General features: G+C 47.8%; 1 protein-coding gene across 1 annotated transcript in view; it reads right to left on the reverse strand.

Moving 5' to 3' along the window:
* Bsn (bassoon presynaptic cytomatrix protein) overlaps positions 1–25,156 on the reverse strand; it is an 89,456-nt gene that overhangs the window by 32,088 nt on the left and 32,212 nt on the right. Inside the window, exon 2 of the mRNA XM_013116965.3 lies at positions 10,101–10,509. Within this exon, the coding sequence (XP_012972419.1) occupies positions 10,101–10,509 (409 nt within the window). The remainder of the gene's footprint in view (positions 1–10,100; positions 10,510–25,156) is intronic.

Below are 25,156 nucleotides of genomic sequence, written 5' to 3' on the forward strand. Positions count from 1 at the left end.
CTGCAAAGGCACGGCCCTAGGGGCTCCATGGCTCTGAGAGGACTTTCTCTGGAAGAAGAGACACCCGTCAGCCCTTTACTCAAACTGTTCAATGTGCAGAAGAATGGCTAAGTAGATCCCTAGACCAGGGGACCAGGCAGCAAGTTTTGTGAACCCTAAGTTGAGTGAGGAGCTTATGGGTGATCTGCCTTCAACAGCCACTCCCTGCGGTTCCTTCTATTGCTTTCTGGGACAGTGAGAGAAGCTGAGGCATATTCCCTGTGAAGGACTTTAATACAGGCCCTGCTGAGAAGGACAGCAGCAGTCTGTGGCCTACCACATATATCAACCTCAGGTAAGGTCCAGGCGGAGTTGACACATGTGGCCTCACAGGATGGTCCTAGGGAGGAAGGCTTCCAGAAAGCTCTAAGGGCCCCAGAACCAACAGGTCCTCTTGCCACGTCCCTCCCCTAGCCCCTGTAGCAGAGATCTGCACCATGAGCCTGCCTTCCTGTGGAAAGCAGCCTACCTCTGAGCCCTGGCCCTCACTGGGAGAGTAGCATTCAGTGTGGGATCACTCGGCACTGACATCATGCCTGATGCTGAATTCATGCTTTCCATTTTAAACATCACAGAGGCGGCTTATAAAGGAGACTTCCCTGCTGCTACCAAAGCCAGAGGGTCCTGGGATGACCCCATGCTGGTATGGCTCCATGCCTTTCTGGGTTGTGAGTCACTGGCCAGGTCTCATTAGGAGGTAAGCACTCCTCCACCCTAACCCCTAGACATCAAGGGGAAGCCAGTGTCTAGGCTGACTTAGACCTTATAGCAATAGCAGCCACCTGCCATACCCAACTCCTGCTGTTGAACAGTGTGATGTCCCTGCCTACTGTGATCTCAGCTGATACAGGGGTACCTCAGAGCATGACAAGGAAGAATATGTGACCCGGGCAGACATGACCTGGAAAAGAAGCCTGTGCCAACCCAGAGATCCAAGGAAGGCCTTGGGAGTGTGTCCCAAATCTGAGGATAGGGTTTGTGAAGGCATACGGTAATCATTCCATGAGGTTGAAGGCCTCACTGGCCTAGAACCCCACGAAGGGAGGAGACTATTCTCTCGCTGGCCCCAGGCACATCTGCCTTTCTACTCCTTTCCCTCCCAAGCTGTGCTCTTCTCTCTCCACAGCCACCCCTCAGTCCCCAGTCTGGCTCTCCCGGAGAGGCTGCACTCCGTGGACCTGCCTCAGCCTCTCTTTTTAAACCCCCAGGACCTTTGGGGTTCGTCACCTGGCTTCACACCCTTCTCTCCTCTTGGATTTTGTTGGTTTCCAGGTATCTTCATCTTGGTGCTTCCTTATCAAAAATCTCTGCCTCCTGCCTCTCACATACCGTTAAACTCACTCCGACCTTTATTGCATGTGATCTACGGTCCCCATGGGCCTGACGCAGCTCTCCAAAGCTCACTGAATGGTACAGTTAAGCTCAGTAAATGTCACTATATGGATATTTTATCTAAAATAGCCTACAGTAAATACTGAATCCTACTTAATAGTGATATGCCTGCTGAAGTGACCAGTGGGAAGTATATTGATATCTGCAATACACTTTGAAAACCAATGAAAGAATGAGTTCAGTGGCCAGATGGCCAGACAGAGACGTGAACAGGCAGTCAGAAGGAGAGAGATGTGATAAAGCCAGGAGAAATCCAGGCGTGGCGGTGCACACCTTTAATCCCAGCGCTCGAGGCAGAGGCAGGCAAATCTCTATGAATTTGAGGGCAGCTTGGTCTACACAGAGAAACCCAATCTTGGGAAAAGTCCAAAAATAAACAAAACAAAAAACTCAACCAATCAAACAAAAATCCAGGCAGTGGACTTGAGAGTGTTCCTTGTGATTCTTTCAACGTTTCTGTGGGTCTAAGTCTCTCAGAATACAGTATGGAGGAGAGAAATAGTGTGTGGCTGCTGTTCCACCACCAAGAAGGTACCAGAGCCCTTCTGATGGTCTCTTGTGGTTGTTGGGTTGTAGGGTTTGACTGTATATTCCGAATATATCAATTTCTTATTGGATATATGGCTGTCAAATGTTTTCTCTCAAACACTTTAACTTTTCATCAAGCCCAGTCTGTCTCTCTCTGTTGACTGTGCCGTTGTGTCTTGGATGAGAATCCACCATCCAGAGTTAAAAAGGCCTTGTACTTCCTCACAGGAACCTCACAGCTACCATGCACATGTAAACGTTGTGTTCACTTTGGGTTAAGTATTATATGTGGCTTGTGTGAGAGTCAGTTTTGTTCTTTGGCATATGGTCACCCCACCTTTTCCAGCATCAGATGTCTTTCTCCATGCAAAGCTCTTGGTACTTCTTCACAAAGATCACTTTGAGCTGGGAGTGTGGCTTGGTGACAGAATACTTAGTACCTAGTATGCAAAAGTTCTAGAAACACACACACACACACACACACACACAATCATGTAAATGTATACTGAGATTTGAGGTTTATTTTATTATTACTCTGATTTTTTCTTTTCTTCCCCACCCCCAACCCTGGGATAGAATTCCAGGGTTGTCCTGGAATTTGCTTTGTAGACCAGGCTAGCTGCTAATTCACAGAGACCAACCTGACTCTGCCTCCTAAATGCTGGGATTAAAGGTGTGCACTATCATGCTGCCTTGATTTTAGTTTTCTTGAGACAGGATCTCCCTTTTTATTTTACTTTTTTTTTTATTTTCGAGACAGGGTTTCTCTGTGGCTTTGGAGGCTGTCCTGGAACTAGCTCTTGTAGACCAGGCTGGTCTCGAACTCACAGAGATCCACCTGCCTCTGCCTCTCGAGTGCTAGGTGGCATGTGCCACCACTGACCAGCTTTTATTTAACTTTTAAATTTTATTTTACTTCTATGTGTATGCACACCCACAGTACCCATGGAAGCCAGAAGAGGGCATTGGATCTCTAGAACTGGAGTTACAGGCAGTTACTAGGCACCTGATGTAATTATTGGGAACTGAACAGCAAGTGCTCTTAACCACTAAGCCATCTCTCTAGCCCAACTTTGTCAAGTTTTGTCAAGATTGTTTTGACTACTTGACAGCTTGTGTGTGTAGGTCAAAGGTCATCTTGCAAGAGCCAGGTCTCTTCTTCTACCAGGTGGGTCCTGGGAGTTGGACTCAGGTCATTAGGTTTGGCAGCAAGCGCCTTTATCCACTGAGCCATCTCATCGGCTTAGCGGTATTTCTCTGCCATCTTTACCCCATTATCTTCATTGTGTTTCATTTGACTTTACATAAAAGAGTTTTAAGGATAAAATTCTGCTCTTTTACTCTGGTCACTGCTGCATCTGTGCACAGCTGGATGCACAGCCCTCCTTTGTGGCTAGAGATAGCACTCCATGCCTGTTGGCTTCCGTCATGAAACCGTCCATGATCCGGCACTCTGGTCTCTTTTCCGTGTCTCCAGCGGTTCTGGCCTCCATCCTACAGATTCAATTAAGGTCCTGTCTCCTGAAAACAGTCAGCCTGTGACCATGTTCTAGCAACAGGCTGACTACCAAAAAGCTGGTAGAAGCTTAGAGAATTCCCCCCTATTGACTGGAAGGTTTTTAAAAATTACTTATTTACTTACTTATTAATATTTCCCCAGACCAATCACATTTCCCCTCCCTCCCTCCCTCCTCGCCTCCCAGTCCCTCTCCCCAACCTCCCGTCTTTCCACCCGCCCCCATCCACTCTTCCTTTCTCTTCAGAAAAGGGCAGCCTCCATGGCTATCAGCCAGCCATGACATATAAATTGCAGTGAGCCTAGGTACCTTCTCCCTTGTTAAGGCAGAGTGAGGTAACCCAGAAGGAGGGAAGGGTCCCCAAAGCAAGAACAGAGTCAGAGGCAGCCCCTGCTCCCGCTGTTAGGAGCCCCACAAGAAGAGCAAGCTACACAACTGTAACATCTGTGCAGAGTGCCTAGGCCAGTCCCACGCAGGCTCTGGTTGGCTACTATAAGGCAAACGGCCTGAGGACTGGGCACATGGTGGGTAAGAACCCCCTTCCCTTCCCAGCCTGCCTGGAGGTCCACTTCCCCCTTATTTAGGGTTGGGGGATGGCTACAGCCATCTCCTCCTAGCTGAGGACACCTTTCCTCTCCAGTTCACTCCAGACCCCATGCCCTTATAACGCCGGCTCCTCATTTGTATCTGGTCCAAGCAGCAGTGTGGCCATGAGGGGGCAGCGGAAAGGGGACGAGGCTGCTGGCTACAGTCTGGGTTCTGTGCCGCTCCCAGCACCACCCCCGGGCCATCTGGTGCCCTGGCCCTTGCAGGGAAGGAGTGGGATGCAGACATTAGAGCCATCCATCCGCTCCCTTCTTTCTCCTCACCGCCCGCCTTGGTTAAGCGTCTAAGCCCAAGGCTTCCATCAGGTTAAGGGTGCAGCAAGCGAAACATACCTGCCTTGGTCTCAGCAAAGTCTCGACCTGGAATAGATAAGGTCATGACCATACCCTCACTCTTTGGTATTTTCTTTAAAACTTGAAACAATTTTACTTTATTTATTCAGTCTCTTTCTCTTACCCCACTCCTGTACCGTGTGTGTGTGTGTGTGTGTGTGTGTGTGTGTGTGTGTGTGTGTGTGTGTGTGTGCTGTCATGGTTTGGTTTTAGAGACCAAAGGACAACGTTTCTCCTTCCACCACACAGATCCTGGGGATGGAATCAGGTCCTGACATCAAGTGTTTTTTCCTGCTGAGTCAACTCATCAGCCTGGCTGTTTTCTTTTCCTTCCTTTCTTTCCTTTTCTTTTCTTTCTTTCTTTTTTTTTTTTTTTTTTTTTGAGACAGGGTGTGTTGTAATAGCTCTGACTGTCCTGGAACTTGATCTGTAGACCAGGCTGGCCTTGAACTCACATAGATCCCTCTGCCTCTGTCTCCCGAGTGCTCACCTTAAAGGTGTGTACCACCACCACCTGGCACCTGCTTCTTCTTTGAACAACTCTGACACTGAGAACATTTACAGGATTTTTTTCTAAACCTACATCTAGGGAGGGACAGGAACATTTCCCACTCTTCCATCCCCAGGATAAAACGGTAACATCTATGGCCTCCTGCTATCAATGACTTGTCAGAGCAAGGGTTTCTTGTTGTGGTGAGAAAGTGGAGATGCCAAATGGAAACTCTCTTCAAGTTTTTTGGCATAGCTTCTAACAGGTGATTTTTTTTAATTTTGAAAAAGCTTTGTTTCGTGTGTATGAATGTTTTGCCTGTGTGCACGTATGCGCACCATGTGCATGCGGTAGCCATGGAGGCTCACACCAAGACAGCCATGCTGTGAGCTGCTGTGGGTGCTTGGGAACAGAACTCAGGTCTTCTGCTCTTGAAGTAAGTGGCAGACGTTCTTAACTGTTGAGCCAGCTCTCCAGCCTGAAGGTGAAATTCTTCACTGGCCTTGAATTGAAAACAAAAATCCTAGTAGAAATCTTCTTCCAGAGGGATGCCTGGCCCAATCCTATTTATTTCAGACTAATCTCACTCTGAAGAAAAATGAGCCACGGGTAGGGCTCCCTGGGAGAAAACAGAGACAACCAACCACTGCTTTTGACCCTCCAAGTTGTTCTGCTTCAGAATGATCCAGAATAAGTCAAGACTCCATCAAGCCATCTGTCCGTCTATAAACGTAGCGTGGAGAGTGGAGGAAACCTGAGCAGATGAGTTTCAGGGAGTGTGTGCTGGCGACACGGCCAAGCGTGTCAAGGGCCCCAGCCCCAGAACAGCAGGAAAGTGGCAAAGCCTTCTCCACACCCCCAAGGTGAGACCCAGAGGGACAGCAAAGCCTTCCTTGAGGGTGTGAGTATGACTGATAGTGAGCAGAACGTAGCCACTATAGCATTCTCCCCCAGATGTTCCTGTGAAGCCTAGATAAACCTCCCTTTCTCTGTTGTATTGCAATAACCCTGCCTCTCTCTTCAACTCTATATAACCATGCTGAACTTCCAGGGTGCTGTGGTTTCTCCAACAGAGAGCCTTCCCCACATGATCTCAGCTTGTCTGTCTGTCTGTCTGTCATCTTTTCTTCATTCCCTCACAAGCCCAGTCAGGTCCCTGGAGCCATGCTGGACACAGCACTCCTCCAACTTCCACACAGCGTTAAAAGGCTCCACAAATGCGAAACCCCAGCAAAGTATGTGGTCTCTGTGCTCTACAAACCCTCCACAACTAGCCAACTGGGGCGTGGGCAGAATGGTGACTTCCATGTCCAGTCAAACGAGGCTGTTGCGCCTGTCTGTGACTCTCATCTCCAGGCTTTGCCTACTGTTATGCAGCACCTGCTAAAGCAAAGTGGTAAGACACTGACTGAGTCCAAGAGATACAAAAACAAAACCACTGGTTTGTAGTGACCATCGCTTAGTTTGTGCCTTTGTTGATTGGCCTCTCTGCACAGTCAGCAAGAGGGCTCCATCCTTCTCCTGATCCGCATGGTAATCCGCGTCACACACCAACTAGCAAGTCTTCACTCAAGATATGTAAGAGAAACGTTGTATTTTCATGGCCACGCAGCCAGTAACTAAGAATAGGTGCTGAGACCCTCCAAGTTGTTTGTGTGGCCCTTGTTCCTGTCGGGAGTGATCACTGTTATTTAGAACCTCTTATAAATATTGCCAGCCTTTTTTAAAAATAGTCCATCCCCTCCCCCAGCTTCCTAATGAATAGAACTTGGGCTCACAGGAATAGCCGATGGCAAAAAAGGAAGCATCCACAATTAGATCACTTAACCCCTCCCTCTGCAACACTTTCACCTTGCCAGCACTGCCATCTGCTCACCTTCAGTGGCCTGGTTACTAGGCAACGGCCCCTTCCTCACTGTCCTGCATTCCTCTGTCCCATCCCCCTACCTCATTTCCCCTATATAAGCCTATACGAAATTCTCATTAAATGCAGCTTGATCAGCCATGTTGTCCTGCTGTCAACTTCTCTTGTCCCACCATTGCAGGTTCCCATGGGCTAGACCTTTGTTGTGTCCCACTGGCCAGGGCATGTTCCTTTTTGGGATGGCTAGATCCCCTCTGTCTGACCATGCATCCTATCAACAGACCCTAAACATAGGACCTGGGCTGGCAAGTCCTCATCTAAGACTCAGCATCTGCACTCTCCCTCCTGAACAGGGTCCCCATGATCCTCTCCTGTGGCTGTCTGTAGTGTACTGAGCTGGGGATGGCAGTAGCCTCCACCCTTTTCTACTCTGATTGGGCCACTGAAGAAAGCATGTGATGTCACTGAGCTTCCTATAAAGGGACGGACGGACACACACACACACACACACACACACACACACACACACACACACACACACTCAGACAGCTAACTTCAGAACCAGCCTTCACATGTTCAGAACCTCAGGCTAGGCAGAAGCTAACCCTGAACAGTTTGGCTGTGTGACATTGAGTTAAGAGGTATGTAGAACAGGTTTTTTGTTTGTTTGTATGTTTGTTTTCAAAACAGGGTTTCTCTGTGCAGCTCTGTAGACCAGGCTGGCCTCCAACTCACAGAGATCCGCCTGCCTCTACGTTCCGAGTGCTGGGATTAAAGGTGTGCACCACCACCACCCGTCTCTCGGGACAGTTGAAACAGATGTGTGAGCAAGACCTGCAAATTTGTTTCCTCATCATATTAAAGTTGGCCAGGGAGGTGACTCTGCTCTTAGCAAGTGACAAAGGGCATGGCACTGGCTGGACAAAATTATACCTTGCCACTTCTCAGGAAAATGTGCCAAGGTTTAGTTTTCCTTGACAAGAATATCCTTTTCCAGGGAAGCAAAGATTCTGTCTTTAGGCACCAGCGGAAGGGAACGTCTGTGGGCATGGATCTTACAACAGACTAAAACAGCATTTTTCAAATGGGGTGCCATGAAACAGCAGCTCCTCCCAAGCTCCGTGAAAGCAAGTCTGAGAAAGGCTGCCAACTAATAGCCCGTCTTGGAGCTCTGGGTACCCCTGAGGATGCTAAGAGTGAATTCTAAAGGACCACTTGATTTGTCCAGCCCAGCATTTGTTTGAAATACTTGGCCAAGAGGTTTGCTCTCAGCCAAATACTGTGGATTTGCAGTAAGTTTGAGGCCCTCTTTCCTCCTGGCCCTGAGCCTCAGCTTCTGCCCAGCACAACGAGGCAGATGGACTGGGTGTCTCCATGGTCCTCCTACTCTGCTGTTTTTCTAGGCACAGTCAAAGGCTGGCTCCCTTCCCATCTCACTAAAGGTTCTGGACTTGGAGGAACCAGGAGGCCAAGGCTGTGGCATAATGAGTGCTGGGATACCCACCAGGATGCTGGTGTCACCATGTGCCGCTCTTTCTCACCCACCCCAGCTAGGCTGCAGCACAAGTGAGCATCTCATGGAGAGATTCCAGGGGAGAGAGCAACATGCTGATGGAATGCACGGCCCACAGAAACGCTGGCCATTCGCCAGGTCTCCCTGCTCCCAGGGGCCAGGTGCTTCTGGCTTCTCGGTTGGTAGGCTCAGACAGGTGAACTTCCCCTTTCTTGATCGCGCCATTCTCCATGTGGAACAGCTGACACTTACTTAACTGATCGGTGCAGGGATGGGTCTGTTTCTAATCACAGATGCAATAATCACGAGCGTGCACGCCTCCTCAGGAAGCCTCCACATTCCAGGAGCAACTCCAAATGCACTGAGTCATCGCCCCACACCAGCAGCTCCTGCCTTGGAATCTCACACTCACCTCTCGAAAACCACACATCCCACACCCACAGCACCTCACAGCATATATAGACCCTGACCTGTTAACAATTATTCCCACTTATCCCCCTCCCACATGGTCCAAACAACTCCAGCTGCCGATAAATCCCAGTGGCTGTCTACAGTAGCTACTCTCCATCCTGTCCAAGCAGTCTTTGGGGGGAGAAGCAGAGACTTCTATGGGTTATCCTGTGAGAGGACACGGATATCAGGAAACCTGTTCAGTGCATGTCAAAAGTATGGTCTTAATTTAACTAATATAGGAAGCCCCCAGTCTATGGGTCACCAGACGGACCCCACAAAGGCTCTGTTAGGCATCCCACTCCAACGCAAAGCAGCGATGAACAAGGCCACGATGCAGATGTGGATTGACAGTGCTCTGGGGCAAAAAAGGGCTAAACTCATGGCTGTGGTCCTGAAGGATAGCCCCTGTGAGAGTAAGACGATGCTTGGCTCCCACCACAAAACTGGGGAGGATAGTCTAGTCCACCATCCTAGGCCACCAGAGAACTGGAATTGAAACCAAGGAAGGAGCTGTCCAGAGTTCTGCCGGAATGCCCTGATCCCCTTACCAGCATCCCTCTTCAGGGCTGTCAAGGAGAGATGTGGCCCAGGGACAGGGGACTCTGACTCCTCTTGGAGGCATGCATAGCCATCTCTAAGGGAGTAACCTTTGGGAGAAACTGTCCATAATATTTTCTTTTGCCCTCTCCAAGGCCATTCTTTTTTCAGGCTAAAATTAAACCAGGTAAAAGAGCTCTTTCTAAGTTTATGGGGGATTTTGTTTTGTTGTTGATATTTTTGTTTATTTATTTTGGTTTTTTTGGTAGAAAGTTTCTCTATGTAGCCCTGGCTGTCCTGGAACTCGCTCTGTAGACCAGGCTGGCCTCGAACTCAGAGATCCTCCTGCCTCTGCCTCCTGCATGCTGGAACTAAAGGTGTGGGCCACCAACACCAGAAGTACTTTTATTTTTTGAGTATAGGTGTTTTCCTGCATGTATGTCTCTGTGCACCCTGTGCAAGAAGGCATGGACTCCCCTGAGACTGGAGTTGCAGATGATAGTAAGCCATTTTGTGGGTGCTAGGAACTGAACCCCAATCCTCTGGAAGAGCAGATGGTACACTTAATTGCTAAGTCATTGCTCCAGCCCTTTGTAAGTTTTTAGGGTACAAGAATCTCTCAGGAAACTTGGGCCAGACCCTGTCATCTGATTCCACATCTTGGAGTTAGTACCACCACCACCATTACCACCATCATGATCATGGGTACACAGGCACCGGTGACTAAGAAGAATAGGCGTGACCAGGGTTGGGAGGAAGAAGGGAAGGAACCAGAGAAGAGATGTTAATGAGGCAGTGGTCAAATACGAGATCTGGGGGTGGCCGTTACCTGGGTAAGATGAGGGTTGGGGTTGAACCCACACTGGTTGCAGACCTTGTTGTGACACTGGGTGCAGGTGTTGAAGTTTGGCTGGCTGGAGGTCGATGTGAGGTCCGAGGTCTTGCATATAGGACACAGGGTGCTGCTGGGAAGGGGAGCAATCTGGGGGACAGAGTAGGGTGATGTGGGAGTGCTGCCTCTGTCCGGTGACACGGAGGGGGACCGTCCTGATCTCTGTGTCCTGCTGTCTACCTGTAGTGTCCTGCGGGGACCATCAGCCTCCTGGCCTGATGGGCCTTGAGCTCTTGTCTCTCGGGGGCTCTCTCGGCCTGGAGCAGTAGCAGAAGTTTGCTTTGGAGTCGGAGAAGTTGTTCTCTGGCTACCCAGGGACTCCTTGGGGTCCAGTCTCCGTGAAACACTAAAATGACATTGAAAGTGATTGTTAGAGACACATCCTATAGAAGTAGTTTACAGAACAAGAATTACATAGATCTTTTCCAACCTACAGTGACAGGCCAGAAGAGGGCACCAGATCTCATTATGGATGGTTGTGAGCCACCATGCAGTTGCTGGGAATTGAACTCAGGACCTCTGGAAGAGCAGCCAGTGCTCTTAACCTCTGAGCCATCTCTCCAGACCATGGCTCCACTTCTAAAGTGCTGGGATTACAGGCATGCGCCACCACACTCAATTTATAAGTTCTGGGGATCAAACCTAGTGCTTTGTGCATGTTAACCAAGTAGTCTACTAACAAAGTTACATTCCCCAGCCCAGGGACTGCACTTTTTAAACTTTATTTTTATTTATGTGCATGAGTGTTTTGCCTCCATGTGTATGTCTATGCACCACTTGTGGGCAGTGCCCAAAGAGGCTGAAAGAGGGCATTGGATCCCTTGGTTGTGAGCAGCCATGTGGGAACTAGGAATCAAAGCCAGGTCCTCTGGAAAAGCTGCCAGTGTTCTTAACCAGTGTGGTGGTATGAATAAGAATGGCCACAAAGGCTCACATATTTGTATGGTTAGTCACCAGGAAGTAGCACTATTTGAAATGATTTGAAGGATTAGGAGGTATGGCCTTGTTGGAGGAAGTGTGTCATTGAGGCTAGGCTTTGAGGTATCAAAACCCCATGCCAACCCGAGTTTCTCTCTCTGCCTACAAATCAGGATATAGTTTCCAACTGCTTCTCCAGCGCCTGCCTCCATGCCAACATGCTTCCTGCCATGGTAATGGATTAAACCTCTGAAACTGTAAGGCCCCAATTAAAAGTGCGCGCTCTCTCTCTCTCTCTCTCTCTCTCTCTCTCTCTCTCTCTCTCTCTCTCTCTCTCTCTCTCTCTCTCTCTCTCCCCTTGCCTCCCCAGGGTTTCTCTGTGTAGCCTTAGCTGTTTTGTAACTCACTCTGTAGACCAGGCTGGCCTTGAACTCACAGAAATCCACCTCTGCCTCCTGAGTGCTGGGACTAAAGGCTTGTACCACCACGCCCGCCTGGCAAATGCTTTCTCTTATAATAGTTGCCATGGTCACGGCATCTCTTCACAGCAATAGAGGGGTGACTGAAATGCTGAAATGGCCAGTGAGCTGTCTCCAGCCCAGGACTGCTTCTGTTAAGAAGCACCAAGGTGATGTCAGCATCCAAAGACCCTCTAGCAAGCCTGCTGCCCAGCCAGATCTAAGACAATGGGATCAATGTTATTTTTTCATTGGTGTAAGGCCGAATAGCGCTTCAAATCCAGCCTTTGAGAAACACTGAAGGAAACCCAATGTGCCTGACACCATGTCCATCCCAGTACAACCTGTCTGCAGAGCTGGGTAGACCCATGAGGTAAAAGAAAAATTCAGGCTAAAATTCAATTTTCTGAATTTCTTCCTTGGACCAACTTACGTTCATTTCCGCTAATTTACCTCTTTTCCAGTTTGAAAGAAGGTGACCACAAAAAGCCAAAGACCAAGTTTCCTGTTGCTTTTCAGAACATTCTAGACTGACTTTGACCTGTATTCCATTGGCGGCTGCTGACAGCAAAGAGACAGAGCAGGTTTAGAGACACTGGTGAGGGTCACTTATGTAGCCCACAACGGCTCAAATTCATGGCTTTGCACACCACTGTGACTATAGGTGTGAACTATAGGTGTGAACGGCCGGCTCAAAGTGACTTTATTATTGTTGTTGTTATTTTGGTTTTTCAAGACAGGGTTTCTCTGTGTAGCCCTGATTGTTCTAGAACTCTGCCAGCCTCTGTCTCCCAAGTGCTAGAATAGTAGGCATGTGCCACCACAGCCTGGCTCAAAGTGGCTTTTAAACTCTGCTGTATCACAATTTAGTCTTTCTTTAGAAATTTTATTCTTACTGGGGGCCTGGAACAAACTGACCTGTGACTGGTTTGCTCCCTAGTGCATCCCAGAACCCACAAAAGCTTCCTACTGAGTAGACATTCAGTGAGGGTACCAAAATGAAAAGGAAGATTGTGAGTAACGGTGAGCTCAGGAAGCAGGGCCCAACCAGGGCAGTGACATCATTTTGGTTCTGAACATTTCACATGGCGTTTGCTTAGCAACAGACTCACAGGAAACAGATTCCAACCAGAGTCTTCCTTCCTTCCTTCCTTCCGTCTTTCTTTCCGTTGTTCACGTTTATTGGTCTTTGTATTTGTTCTAGGCCCTCCAACCTGTCTGGCATATCCTACCTTCAGACTATGAGCAACGTGCAGTAGCATTCAACTGAAGATAGCTAGGGCGGGGCATCCACTGACCGGTTCCAGAGGGAACTTTTTTGATGACAACGCGATGGTGATTTCGAAGGGTAGGATGACCCTGAGGTTGATAAGCTACAGTGCAGGTCAGGTCGCCAGGTGCCCACATATACATATTTTATAAATCTTTTTATATTCTTTATGAATACCTGCTGAATATTTAATTAAAATGAATGTTTCAAAAAGTAAATCAGACAGGGATGCAATCCTCGGGGGTTAGAAACAGATGTGCAAACAAATCCCTGTGAGATCCACGGCCACAGTCCTGAGGAAGACTGTGGCTTCAAAGCACAAGCCATTCTCCCTGAGGTGGACAGAGGAAGCTACATACAGAGGCTCAGAGGGGCTGTCAGAACAGGATCGGTATGGGCAAGGGAGTATGTCAGATGCAAATCATTATCACTCCCACCAAGATCCGCTCCTGACTGCACTGAATGTTCAACTACCTGAATTCGTTGAGAAGCTAAAAATGAATATAGGGACAGCCAGGATGGCAGGGCCTTTAAGGTTTCCCAACAGAGGTGCATTTGGGGTCTGTGGCCCAGGGAGGATGATGAAGGTAGGAGATCCGGTGAAAAGAAAGACTTGCCTAGGAGACAGTTTGTAGAATTAGAGGGCAGAAAGATACGACAAAGGGCGTTCTTGCTTTTCACTCACACGGGGAACCAAGAGAAGGACGTCTTCAGGGGTGGGAAGTGCAAAAGCAAAACCAAGATCTGGGTTTGGTTGTGTTGAGGATTGAGGGGAGCAGGAGAAATCTTACAGCTTGGCCCTAGATATTTTTATCCGAGGCAGTGAGCTCACAGGCACAGAAGTCACCCAGAGAGTGGTGGTCCAGGAGAGCATGCAGGGATCCAACAGTATTCATGGACTTAGAGGAAAGCACAGAAACTGAAGTCAGAAAAAAAAAACAGAAGAAAATGACCCCATATAGCTGGGCATGGTGGTACACGCCTTTAATCCCAGCACTTGGGAGGCATAGGCAAGGGATCTCGTAAGTTCCAGGACAGCCTGGTCTACACAGTGAGTTCCAGGACAGCCAGAGCTACGCAGTAAGACCCTATGTCATAAAAAGAAAGAAGAAAGGAAGAAAACGATGCCATAGGGTTAAAGAGGCTCCCATATTGGAGAGCGGCCAACAATGCCTCAAGTAGAGCTGTGTCTACACACTGAGGCTGAGTCCAGAAGAAAATGGCTACACCTAGGAAGACCATGCGCCATATCATGAAAGCCCAAGATTTCCCCAAACCCAGTACAGTTCCTCCTGCTGCTTAACAAGGGTCCCACCATGACAGAGATCAGGAGTCATGAGCTATCTGGACATGCATCCCAACACAACCCAAGTGGAAGGGACAGCCTGAGGACAGAGGTGATGAGTCCTCTAGGATGCCTCCTTCACAGACATGTAACAAATGTCTCCATGGAAAATATGATTGCTAAACCGGGAGGCAGAGGTAGGCAGATCTCTGTGAGTTCGAGACCAGCCTGGTCTACAAGAGCAAGTTCCAGGACAGCCTCCAAAGCCACAGAGGAACCCTGTCTCGAAAAACAACAACAAATATGATTGCTGGAAGCAAGGAAGGGGAAGGGGAGATGTCTACAAGCAAGGCCATCCTGTCCCATGGGAGACCTCACCTTGTGGACACAAGCCACAGTGAAGTCCCCAAGGCCATCTCTCCTCCCAGCAGCCTTAGGGAGCCTGCTTCTTGGGAGCACTGGGATAAGGGTAATGTGCAAGGCAGGGGGATGGATAAAGAAACAATAGCACAGGCCGGGCTGGAGGGAGAGGGCAGATATAAGGGGCGGCTGGAAACCAGCAGTGGAAACTAAAAATACCTGATTTTAAAATTTTTTTATTATATGTGTATGAGCTTTTTGCCTCTGTGTGTGTGTGTGTGTGTGTGTGTGTGTGTGTGTGTGTGTGTGTGTGTGTACACCATGTGCATGTCTGGTGCTCAAAGAGGCCAGAAGAGGGCATCAGATCCCCTGGAATGGGAGTTAAGGATGGTTGTGAGCCATGACATATGTACTGGGAATGAAGCCTGGGTCCTCTGCAAGAGCAGCAAATGCTCTTAATCACTGAGTCATCTCTCCAGCTACAATAAGTGCATTTAAAGATGGCAAAGAGAGCCAGGCGTTGGTGGCACATGTCTTTAATCCCAGCACTCAGGAGGCAGGGGTGGGCGGATCTCTGTGAGTTCAAAGCCAGCCTGGTCTACAGAGTGAGTTCATGGACAGCCTCCAAAGCTACAGAGAAATCCTGTCTTGAAAAACAAAAAGACAAAAAAAAAAAAAAGGAAAAAAAAAAGAAGCCAAAGATATGAAAATACTCAATTTCTACCAGCCTTCCTTCCTTTCAACATTTAGGGCTATTAACTATTAACTATTCACAAATAATTTTAACCTGACCTTGTTTGCCAAGGCAGAAAGGAACCCCCTGGCTCCTTCAGTCTGCCTCACCAGCCCTAAGAAGCTCTGTGGTTTTCTGTCCCATCCATGCCACTACTGGGAGACAGAATCCACAGTGCACTGGCAGGGAGGAGCAAAGAACTAATCCATCCTAGTGCCTGAAAGATGTTGCCAATTGGCTCACAGCAGGGCAGCTGTGAGGGAGGTAGCTGCCTGGCCATGGTGGGAAGCAGCCAGGAGCTGCTCTGGCTACTATGGTCAGCAGGGGCCTGTTAGGGCTGGAGTCTACAGGAAGGAAATGCAGGGAAGAATGGAGCCAGGGTGCAGCCAGGGCGAAACCATACTGTGAGCTCCACATGGCAGCATCTAGGGCATGCCCCACCCCCTGCCACCTCCAATTGAACATTTGAAAGAGAAATGACTCATATTAATAAGCTGTCTGTGTTCATCAAGCAGGGAGGGACTTTAAGGAAACTCTAAGTCAGGGCAGCTGGAAGAACCCCACAGCTTCAAATAAGGTTTTCAAAAATTCATGGCTGACCTTTCAGTAATGGGCAATTACAGCTGAGCAAACACTGTGAGAGGACCCCACCTCTGGGCCATCCTGGTGGTCTCTGGGTTAGCCAGCAGAGAAGCAAAGACACCAGGGTGCAACTCCTGGGTTCTGGAGTTCCTCCCTCAGGAACGGATTCCAGTTTCCACACAGGGAACCTTACTCCCTCAGTCTGCAGGCCAGCGACCTCCTGCTTTTGTTGTTTTTGTTTTTAATCATGTGATTCTGCCAATAATTTTTTTCCTCTGGATTTCTGTGAGTTCAAGGCCAACCTGGTCTATGAAGTAAAGTTCCAAGACAGCAAGGACTGTTACACAGAGAAACCCTGCCTCGAAAAACAAAAAAACAACAGCAAAAAAAGTTTTTTGCATTCCCAACATACAGATATTTAACTGCAATTACATGCACTTAGACTATTGATAAAATGTCCCCCAAACAGAAGGGTTTTAAAGGATAGAAAGCAAATGTAAGAGGGCTGGGCAAGCCGCTCAGCTGGAGGCGCAGGCCTGTAATCGAGGCAGGAAGATCAGAAGTTCAAGGTCATCCTCAGCTACGTCACAACCTGAGACTCGCCTGGGCTAGAGAAAGAGAGCGAGGAGACAGAAATAGTGTTCATAGTTTCTGCGTTGTCCCACCCCCTACCTAGCGTGCGCCCTAGTTTAGAAGCCACCACTGAGACACCCAGTCTGCAGGCTTTTTTTTTAAGACTGTATTTTTAGGTAGGTGTGTGTGTGTGTGTGTGTGTGTGTGTGTGTGTGTGTGTGTGTGTATGTATGTATGTATGTATTGAATGCAGTACCTTCAGAAGCCAGAAGTGTGGTGGTTTGAAGAATGGCCACATAGGCTCCCATATTTGATGTTTAGTCATCAGGGAGTGAGTGGCTGTAAGAGATGGACTGTGAGGTGTGGTCTTGTTGTATGTCACTGGATGTCTCTTCATAGCAATAGAATCCTGACTAAGACAGGAAGTATAATGGAGCATGCCATTGCCTTCAATTAGACCAAAAGTTGTAGGCTTACCATTTATGATGTGGCATAAAACCAAACCCTTAGACATGTCTCCAGTGATACCCAACTTTTTTTTTCTGAGACAGAGTTTCTCCATAGTTTTGGAGGTTGTCCTGAAACTCACTCTGTAGACCAAACTGGCTTCGAACTCACAGAGATCCACCTGTCCCAGCCTTCCAAGTGCTGGTATTAAAGGTGTGAGCCACCACAACCCAGTGATAGCCAACTTTTAGAGGGTCTCACTCAGAACTGGGTCAGACATGCCTCAAACTAAATTCATTCCCTGCTAGAAAGAAACCAGAAGGCATACCATAGTGGTTCATGGAGTGTTTACCTTTGACCTTCTGAGTCTCACCCCCACCCCTCTCTCCATTCCTTCCCCGCCTATTGTATCCTTCTCCATCTGTATGTGGGAAATAGAAAGTGAGTGGTGAATACGACTTCCTTAGCCTACAACTACTGTGTCACAGGCATATCACTGATGTCTATAGACTTTATCTCTAGAAATAGTTATTTACTCTTCATTCATTCATTCATTCATACAAAAGAATCCAGAGAGATCACACTTTCTGAGTTCGGATGTTTCTTTGTGATCTTTGAGCTTGAGCAACAGCCTAGCTGGACATAAATTCTGAGTCCTTTCTTTCCTTCCTGAACTCGGCAGCTGCAGCTGCTGTTTTCTGTGTCTGTGGAGGAGAATACCGGGTCAGTCTCACGGTCTTCCTTGTTTATATGCCAACCTTCTCCCTCTAGAGCGTTCTCAACCTGTGGGTCACCTTTCAGGGTCAAATTACCCTTTCACAGGGGTTGCACATCAGGTATTTACATTATAATTCATAACAGTACCAAAATTAGTTATGAAGTAGCAATGAAAATAATGTATGGTTGGGAGTCCCCACATGAGGAACTGTATTAAAGGGTTGCGACATTAGGAAGATTGAAAACCACTGTGCTAGATAAAATTTGGTTCACCAAGATATGTTTGGGGGTTGAACAATCCTTGTCACTATTTCCTGACATTGTCCTTTCACACTAAGACATCATTTGGGCCTGGTGACACAGGCTTGTAATCTTTTTGTTTTGTTTTGTTTTGTTTTGTTTTGTTTTTCGAGACAGGGTTTCTCTGTATTGTTTTGGAGGCTGTCCTGGAACTCACTCTGTAGACCAGGCTGGTCTCGAACTCACAGAGATCCACCTGCCTCTGCCTCCCGAGTGCTGGGATTAAAGGCGTGTACCACCAACACCCGGCCAGGCTTGTAATCTTAATGACTCAGGAGACGTGTGCTTCCACTCATGTACGCACGTGCATATGCGCACGCATACACATACACACACACACACACACACACACATTCTTTTTGTTGTTTTTTTTTTTGAGACAGGGTTTCTCTGTGTAGCCCTGGCTGTCCTGGAACTCACTCTGTAGACCAAGTTGGCCTCAAACTCACAGACATCCACCTGCTTCTGCCTCCCAAGTGCTGGGATTAAAGGTGTGCGCCACCCCTGCCTGGCCTGAACCTCTTTTTTAAATTTCAGGGGGTTTCCAGACCTCCTGAAGCCCACAGAGGAGTAGCCATGTTGATCTGACCATTAATACGTGCCCACTCACCTATGACACTAGTCTCTCTCAGTCACAAGTGTACATCTGCATGTAAACCCTGAGTGGAGCCTGGGAACTCACAGACAGCCAGGTATCTTACTCCATCTATGTCCACGAGTTCACCAGAAGACTAGCTAAGTGTTCCCACAGCACCATGTGAATCACACCTCTGGTGAGAAGCCACCCTGAGGTCATCTTCCACGTGCTCATACCACGTGACTCCTCCTCTGACCTTCCACGGGGTTAGAAGCCAGAGTCGCCTTCTCGCAGAATACTATTGGCTTACTTTCCATGTTCAGGTCAGAATGAGAGCCCCCCCCCCCAGAGGACAAGGGTTCTTGGAACCTTTGTAGTGCAGTCCCTGTTTGCAAGCTGGAGAAAGCAAGTTTCACAGCTTGTTTTAGTTAACTAGTGAAAAAAACTATAATTAGGAAAGGTTTGTAGGAAATGACCCTGTTAAGGCTCCTTTTAGGTGAATTAAGACAGACATGCTTATACTATTCATCTATTATAAAGTTCTGGTTCACCCAATTAATTATTCATAAATTCCCAGAGGCCCTGAGAGAGGAAGAATGGATTTTACACTGTGGCGGAAGGACTGGTTTCTTTAGTAAGAACTTAGTAGAAGGGAAATTGCTGTGGCTTTGCTATGGTGCCTATGGGCTCCTTCTCTGACGTCTTCTGACCTGTATAACCACTTATCCCAGCAGAGACATTCAGGTGGGCATTCCTGCTGAGAGCCAAAGGGGCCATTGAGGAAGGAAGAGAGAAGACAGGACAGGTATCCAGGCCAGAGTACTACCCAGAACTGAGACCTGGGCCAATAGCTCCTGAAGGGCTCTTCCTGTCACCTCCTAGGCTTTCCATATGGCCTGGTATAGACCACTGGAGGATACAAAGGCCTATCTTAGGAACTCTTTCTTTTGGGCACTGGTAAGTACTGAAGCTGGGTGTTGACTTTTGTCTGGGCACACCACGTTGCTTCTCTGCACCCAGACCTACTACTAAGGAACCCCCTGGCCCTTTTGTTCTGTTGTGAGTGGCTCCAAACACACCAAGATCTCCATGGACTCCTCCACCTGGGTCAGCTCAGCAAGCCCCTTCTCCACAGCCTTGTGGGAGTACCATGGCTCCCAGAGTGACCAAGTCACTGAGGTCCCTGTTCCTCACCCAACTTCTGTATATATGAACTGTGTGGTGTCCTAATTTCCTGACCCAAGGGGGAAAGCTCCTAAAGCTAGGAAATTCTAATTAGAAGTTAGAAGTCATTGCATAAGGCTGAGCCAGCTGTTCCCAGGCCCCAGCTACTGCAAATTCTACTACTGTGGCCCTCTACCAAAGGGACAGTGCCCAAGCCTCTTCTGAATTCTGCTGCAACTGGGAAGTTGAGATAAGCAAAAGAAATCTGTAAGCTTTTGTGACTGTGGAGAAAGCAAGCCCCAGCCCCCTGCCCACTGTATCCAAGAATGATAAGACCCAGGACTCTGAACTAAAACAAACCTCCCTCGGCTTCTGCCTAATCGTCAGTGTCTGTGCTGAGAGACTCGAGCCTCAGCCTGCTGATGGGGCTTCCAGAATGTCCCCTCAACTGGCAGAGACTGCCAGTTCTGCTCAAGATACAGGAAGGAAGACGTGGCCAGCAGCACAGCTGGTGGGATAACTCAGGGTTTGTATCACTAATATGTGACTAGGCTGAGCATGTGTGATGCTTGGAGTATGGTCTAAACCCAGAAACTACATGGTGCATGGCATATTACAAAGGCTGCTGTTGGAGATTTCCAGGGAAAGGCTGCCTGGCCTGAGATCCCTTGAGTTGATTCTCATAGGGAATCAATAGAATTTGAAAACTATATCTATTGTCCATCCGGGGAGAGAAAGAAACACCAAAGTGATTTTTGTCTACCTCCTGTTAAAAAGTTATTTTTCTCCGTAATGGGAGGGGTATAAACATGGACAAGGTGATGATGCATAGGTATGAGCTGTCATTAGGCGAGGTAGCCCACACCTGTATGGAAGTGTGAGCCTTGGCTACACAGTGAGTTTCTACTCAACCAGGGAGACCTTACCTAGAAAGAAAGAAAAAGAAAGGAAGAAACTAAGATCTATAATGAAACACAACATTTTATACTATATACTAAAAAGATAACAAATAAGCTACTAAAGGACAAGAAGTGATCAAATCCAGAAATCAAGGTGAGATGAAAAACTTACTACCAACATTCCTGTTTCTTTTTATTTTTCTATTTAAGAATAAGAAGAAACTTCTGTGACTCAAAAATGACTGAAAAAGAATTGGGGGATTGGCTAGTGACTTGATTGACTGACTGATTGATTGATTCTTAGTTTTAATTCTGAAAGAAAACGAAGTGGCTTAGTATGAAAAGGCACTTGCCACCATGCGTAAAGACCTGAATTCAATGCCAGGGACCCACATGATGGAAGGTGTAAACCAACTCTGGAAACGTTGTTCCTCATCTCTATGCTAGGCACACACACACACACACACACACCACATACACACCACACACATATACACACCACACACATATACACATACATCACATAAACACACGCACACACCACATACACACACACATACACACACATACACACATACACACATACACACACATACACACGCTACCACCACCACCACATCACTACTAAACAGAAATGTACAAATATTATAAAAGGGGTCAGAATTTTCCATCTCCACTCACACCGAGTCACCCTGTGAGCACTATACTTTGGTCACTTGTCCCCACAGCCCAGGACACTGTGCTAGCTCTTGAGCAGGCTTGTTCCAGAGGCTGAAGAGTCCCACTTTGACAAAGAACCTACAGCACTGATCTGCAGCAAGACAGTGGTTAACACTAGAAACAGCAGGAGGGGCCAGCGAGTAAAAGCACTTACCATGGAAGCCTCTGCTTGTGTTCCATGTCCAGGGCCATGCAGCAGGAGAAAGCTGACTAATGGAAGTCATCCTCTGACCTCCACACACACCGTGGCAATGCCCCCGCACACAGTTATACATACACCATAATAACTTTTAAAATTATTTTTGCAGTCAAAAGATTTTGAAAAATTCATGTTTTTACACATAAAACTTCACCTTTCACACATGAAACAGTGGTAACTTGAATGTGCATGTGTGTGCATGTACGTGTGTGTGTGTGTGTGTGTGTGTGTGTGTGTGTTAAAATATCCTGGAGAATGGTGTGTGAGTGGGGAGGTATGGGTGTGTGTGTGTGTTTGGTGTACTTGTGTTTGGGGTGTGTGTGTCTCTCTCCAGAGAAAAGTGATCATCTAACTTTCTTCTATGCATGGTCAGAATTCTCAGAGCCTGCCACGGGACCCAGCCAGCAGGGTCAGTATATACTGAATGACAAATATAGTGAAGTGACCGATTAGGAAGCTATGAGTTCTCTGTGGTAAGGGACAATGCCCTGGGCATGGAAGACAGAGGACCCACTGCAAAATCCTCCGTAGCACACCACAATGGCACCCCAGTCTAGGCAGTTTCCTATTCCCATACTGCCCGCAGACAAGGATTCCAGATGCCACACCTGACCCCATCCCACGCCCAGTTCACCCTCCACTCTCTTTCTGTAAGGCCCTTTCCTTAAGATCCAATTTCATAGGCCGGGGGCGGGCTCCGTGGACAGAGCATTTGCTGTGCAAACATGAGCACTGTGGTAAGGATCTCAGAACCACATAAAAGCTGGGTCGGCACGGAGCCATCTGTACTCCCAGCACTTGGGGGACCCTCGAGGCAATCAGGGAATAAATAAAGTGTAGAGCAGTCAAGAAAGACAGCGTACATCACCTCCATCAATGTTGGACACCCACACAAGTGAGAATAAATATGTATAGTCGCAGAACATGTCCACACATGTATGCCCACACATACACGTATGCAACCACACACACACACACACACACACACACACACACACACACACACACACACACAGTTCAACCCTTAAACATTGGCTCAAGCTCTCTACCATAGAGGTATTTGACAGATTTCCCCAGTCCTGCCATCTGCTGTGTCTTCTTGCAGACTCCAGTAGCCTCCTGAAGGGAAGGCTCTTCATGGTAGTGGGTCCCTCTCTGGCCTCACTCTTTCCCTCATAGGAGGACCACATGCCCACATAGGGCTGGTGGTAAGGAAGGGTTGAACTATAGGATGCAATTCTCTGCAAAGCTTGTGAAAGACAAGAATATATATATAGTGCCATCTCAACACGGTAAATGTGCTAGCTAATTTTAAATCAACTTGACACAAGCTAGAATCATCAGACAGGAAGGAGCCTCAACTGAGAAAATGCCTCCATATGATTGGGCTGCAGGCAAGCCTGTGAGGAATTTTCTTAATTACTGATTGATGGGGGAGGGCCCAGTACATTGTGGGTGGTGTCATCCTTGGACTGGTGGTCCTGGGTTCTATAAGAAAGCAGGCTGGCCGGGCGGTGGTGGTGCACGCCTTTAATCCCAGCACTCGGGAGGCAGAGGCAGGCGAATCTCTGTGAGTTCGAGGCCGGGCTGGACGGATAGCCTCCAAAACAATACAGAGAAACCCTGTCTCGTAAAAACCAAAAAAAAAAAAAAAAAAAAGCAGGCTGAGCAAGCCAGTAAGCAGCACTCTCCCATGGCCTCTGCATCAGCTCCTGCCTCCAGGGTCCTGTCCTGTTTGAGTTCTGTCCTGACTTCCTTCAGTGATGAACTATAAAGGAGAAGCATAGGCAAAATAAACCCTTTCCTCCCCTACCTGCTTTGGTCATAGTCACCCTAACCAGGACAGTTAATGAGATGGAGTTCATCCAGAAGAGCATCCCCTCCTCCAAACAGTACCCATGGCAACACCAGAGGACACATACGCAGTGGCCACCTTCCCATCTTCAATGTCACAGCGTCCATTGTTCCCCACACTGTCAGCCTCGGTGCAGGAGCACACACACGGATGCTGTGTCATCCCCTTTCATTCACACTGCCTCTCCTCTGTGGTTTTCTTCTCTAGAAGATGCATTTACTTTATGTGTATCAGTGTTTGGCCTGTATATACCTGTGCACCATGTGCATGCCTGTTTCCAAACAGGTCAGAAGAATGTGACTGGTCCCTAGAACTGGGGTTTTACATCTGTGTGGGTGCTGGGAACCAAACCCAGGTCCTTTGCCTCCAGCCCTTCCTCTGGGGGTTTTCTGGCTTTTCATGGTCTCAGGTAATCATCTGGCCTCAAACTCTCTATATAGCCAAGGATGACCTTGAACTGATTCTCCTGTCTCCAAGTGCTGGGACAACTGGTATGTCCACCATGCCTGTTTCATGTGCTACAAACCGAATCCAGAGCCTCAGGCAAGCGCTCTTCTGGCTGAGCTAAGCCCCTCGCCTGCTTTTACAGCTCTGGGAGCTCCAACCGTAGCTCTAGGCTCTGGCCTTTCCTCTTCTTCTAACTAGGAGGTTGAAGAAGAGGCAGGACTTCATTTCTAGGTCCTTCCTGTTACCGCAAATACCTCCCCACTCACCTTCCCACACTTCTCTCTTGCTGTGGAGGAGGGTCTCAGCCCCTCTCCCCGACTGCTCAGCCTCATACCCTCTCTCCCAAAGCTCTGAAGGCCTGACTTAAGGTCAGAACTTCTCATCTAAGGTTTTAATATAATCTAATTTAACATTAAGATCTTTCGAGTGCCTAGACCCACCCTCAGCACGAGAGGCTGTCTCCCTGATTGGCCACAGGAGCTGTCCCCCTCTCTCCTTCACAGGATTCCTTGTTGGGGGTAGAGGCTCAAGGACATTTCTATTCCTAGTTAATGTGGTCAGAGCATTAAGCTCAGTGACTTAGTTTTAAATTTCACAAAAATAACTGTTTGAGGGACCAGAAGGCAGGTTCAGTGGTTAAGAACACTTCTGCTCTTGCTGAGGACCTGGGCTCAGTTCCCAGCACCTACACAGTTGTTCACGACACCCTGGAACTCCAGTTCCAGAAGATTATACACTCTTTTCTGACCTCTACAGGCATCAGACACATATATGGTGCACATATATAATGCAAATATCTGTTTTCCAATGGTCTTTTGTTGTGTCGGGGATTTTTGTTTTGTTTTTTGTTTTTTGTTTTTGTTTTTTTTTGACAGGGTTTCTTTGTGTAACAGCCCTGGGTATCCTAGAACTCACTATGTAGACCAGGCTGGCCTCAAATTCACAGAGATCCACCTGCCTCTGCTGGGATTAAAGGTGTGCACCACCACCCAGCCTTTTCTGATGGTCTCAGGAGACCCCTGGGAAAGGGTCATTTGACTCCAGGGGTTTCCACCCATAGGTTGAGAACTACTGCTCTACTTAGATCCATGGTGACAAACATGTGTAATCCCAGAGGTTGGTTGAGCCAGGACTATCCCTTTAAAGCTAACCTAGACTACACAGTAAGTTCTAGGCTAGCCTGGGTTACATAGTGAAATCCTGTTTTATAGGGCGAGGGAGAGAGAAATAGGTCTCATGTCAACCTGTGGAGCTGGAAGTAGTAATTAATACTTGAGGAGGGGCTGGAGAGATGGCTCAGAGGTTAAGAGCACTGACTGCTCTTCCAGAGATCTTGAGTTCAATTCCCAGCAACCACATGGTGGCTGACAACCATCTACAATTCAATATGGTGTATATGTAATAAATAAATAAATCATTAAAAAAAGACGTTTACACAATATGGATTTAAGAAAAATTAATACTTGAGGAAAATACTTGATGAGATACC

The sequence above is a fragment of the Mesocricetus auratus genome, unplaced genomic scaffold (genome assembly GCF_017639785.1).
Source record: "Mesocricetus auratus isolate SY011 unplaced genomic scaffold, BCM_Maur_2.0 Super-Scaffold_100691, whole genome shotgun sequence".
Lineage (NCBI taxonomy): Eukaryota > Metazoa > Chordata > Mammalia > Rodentia > Cricetidae > Mesocricetus > Mesocricetus auratus.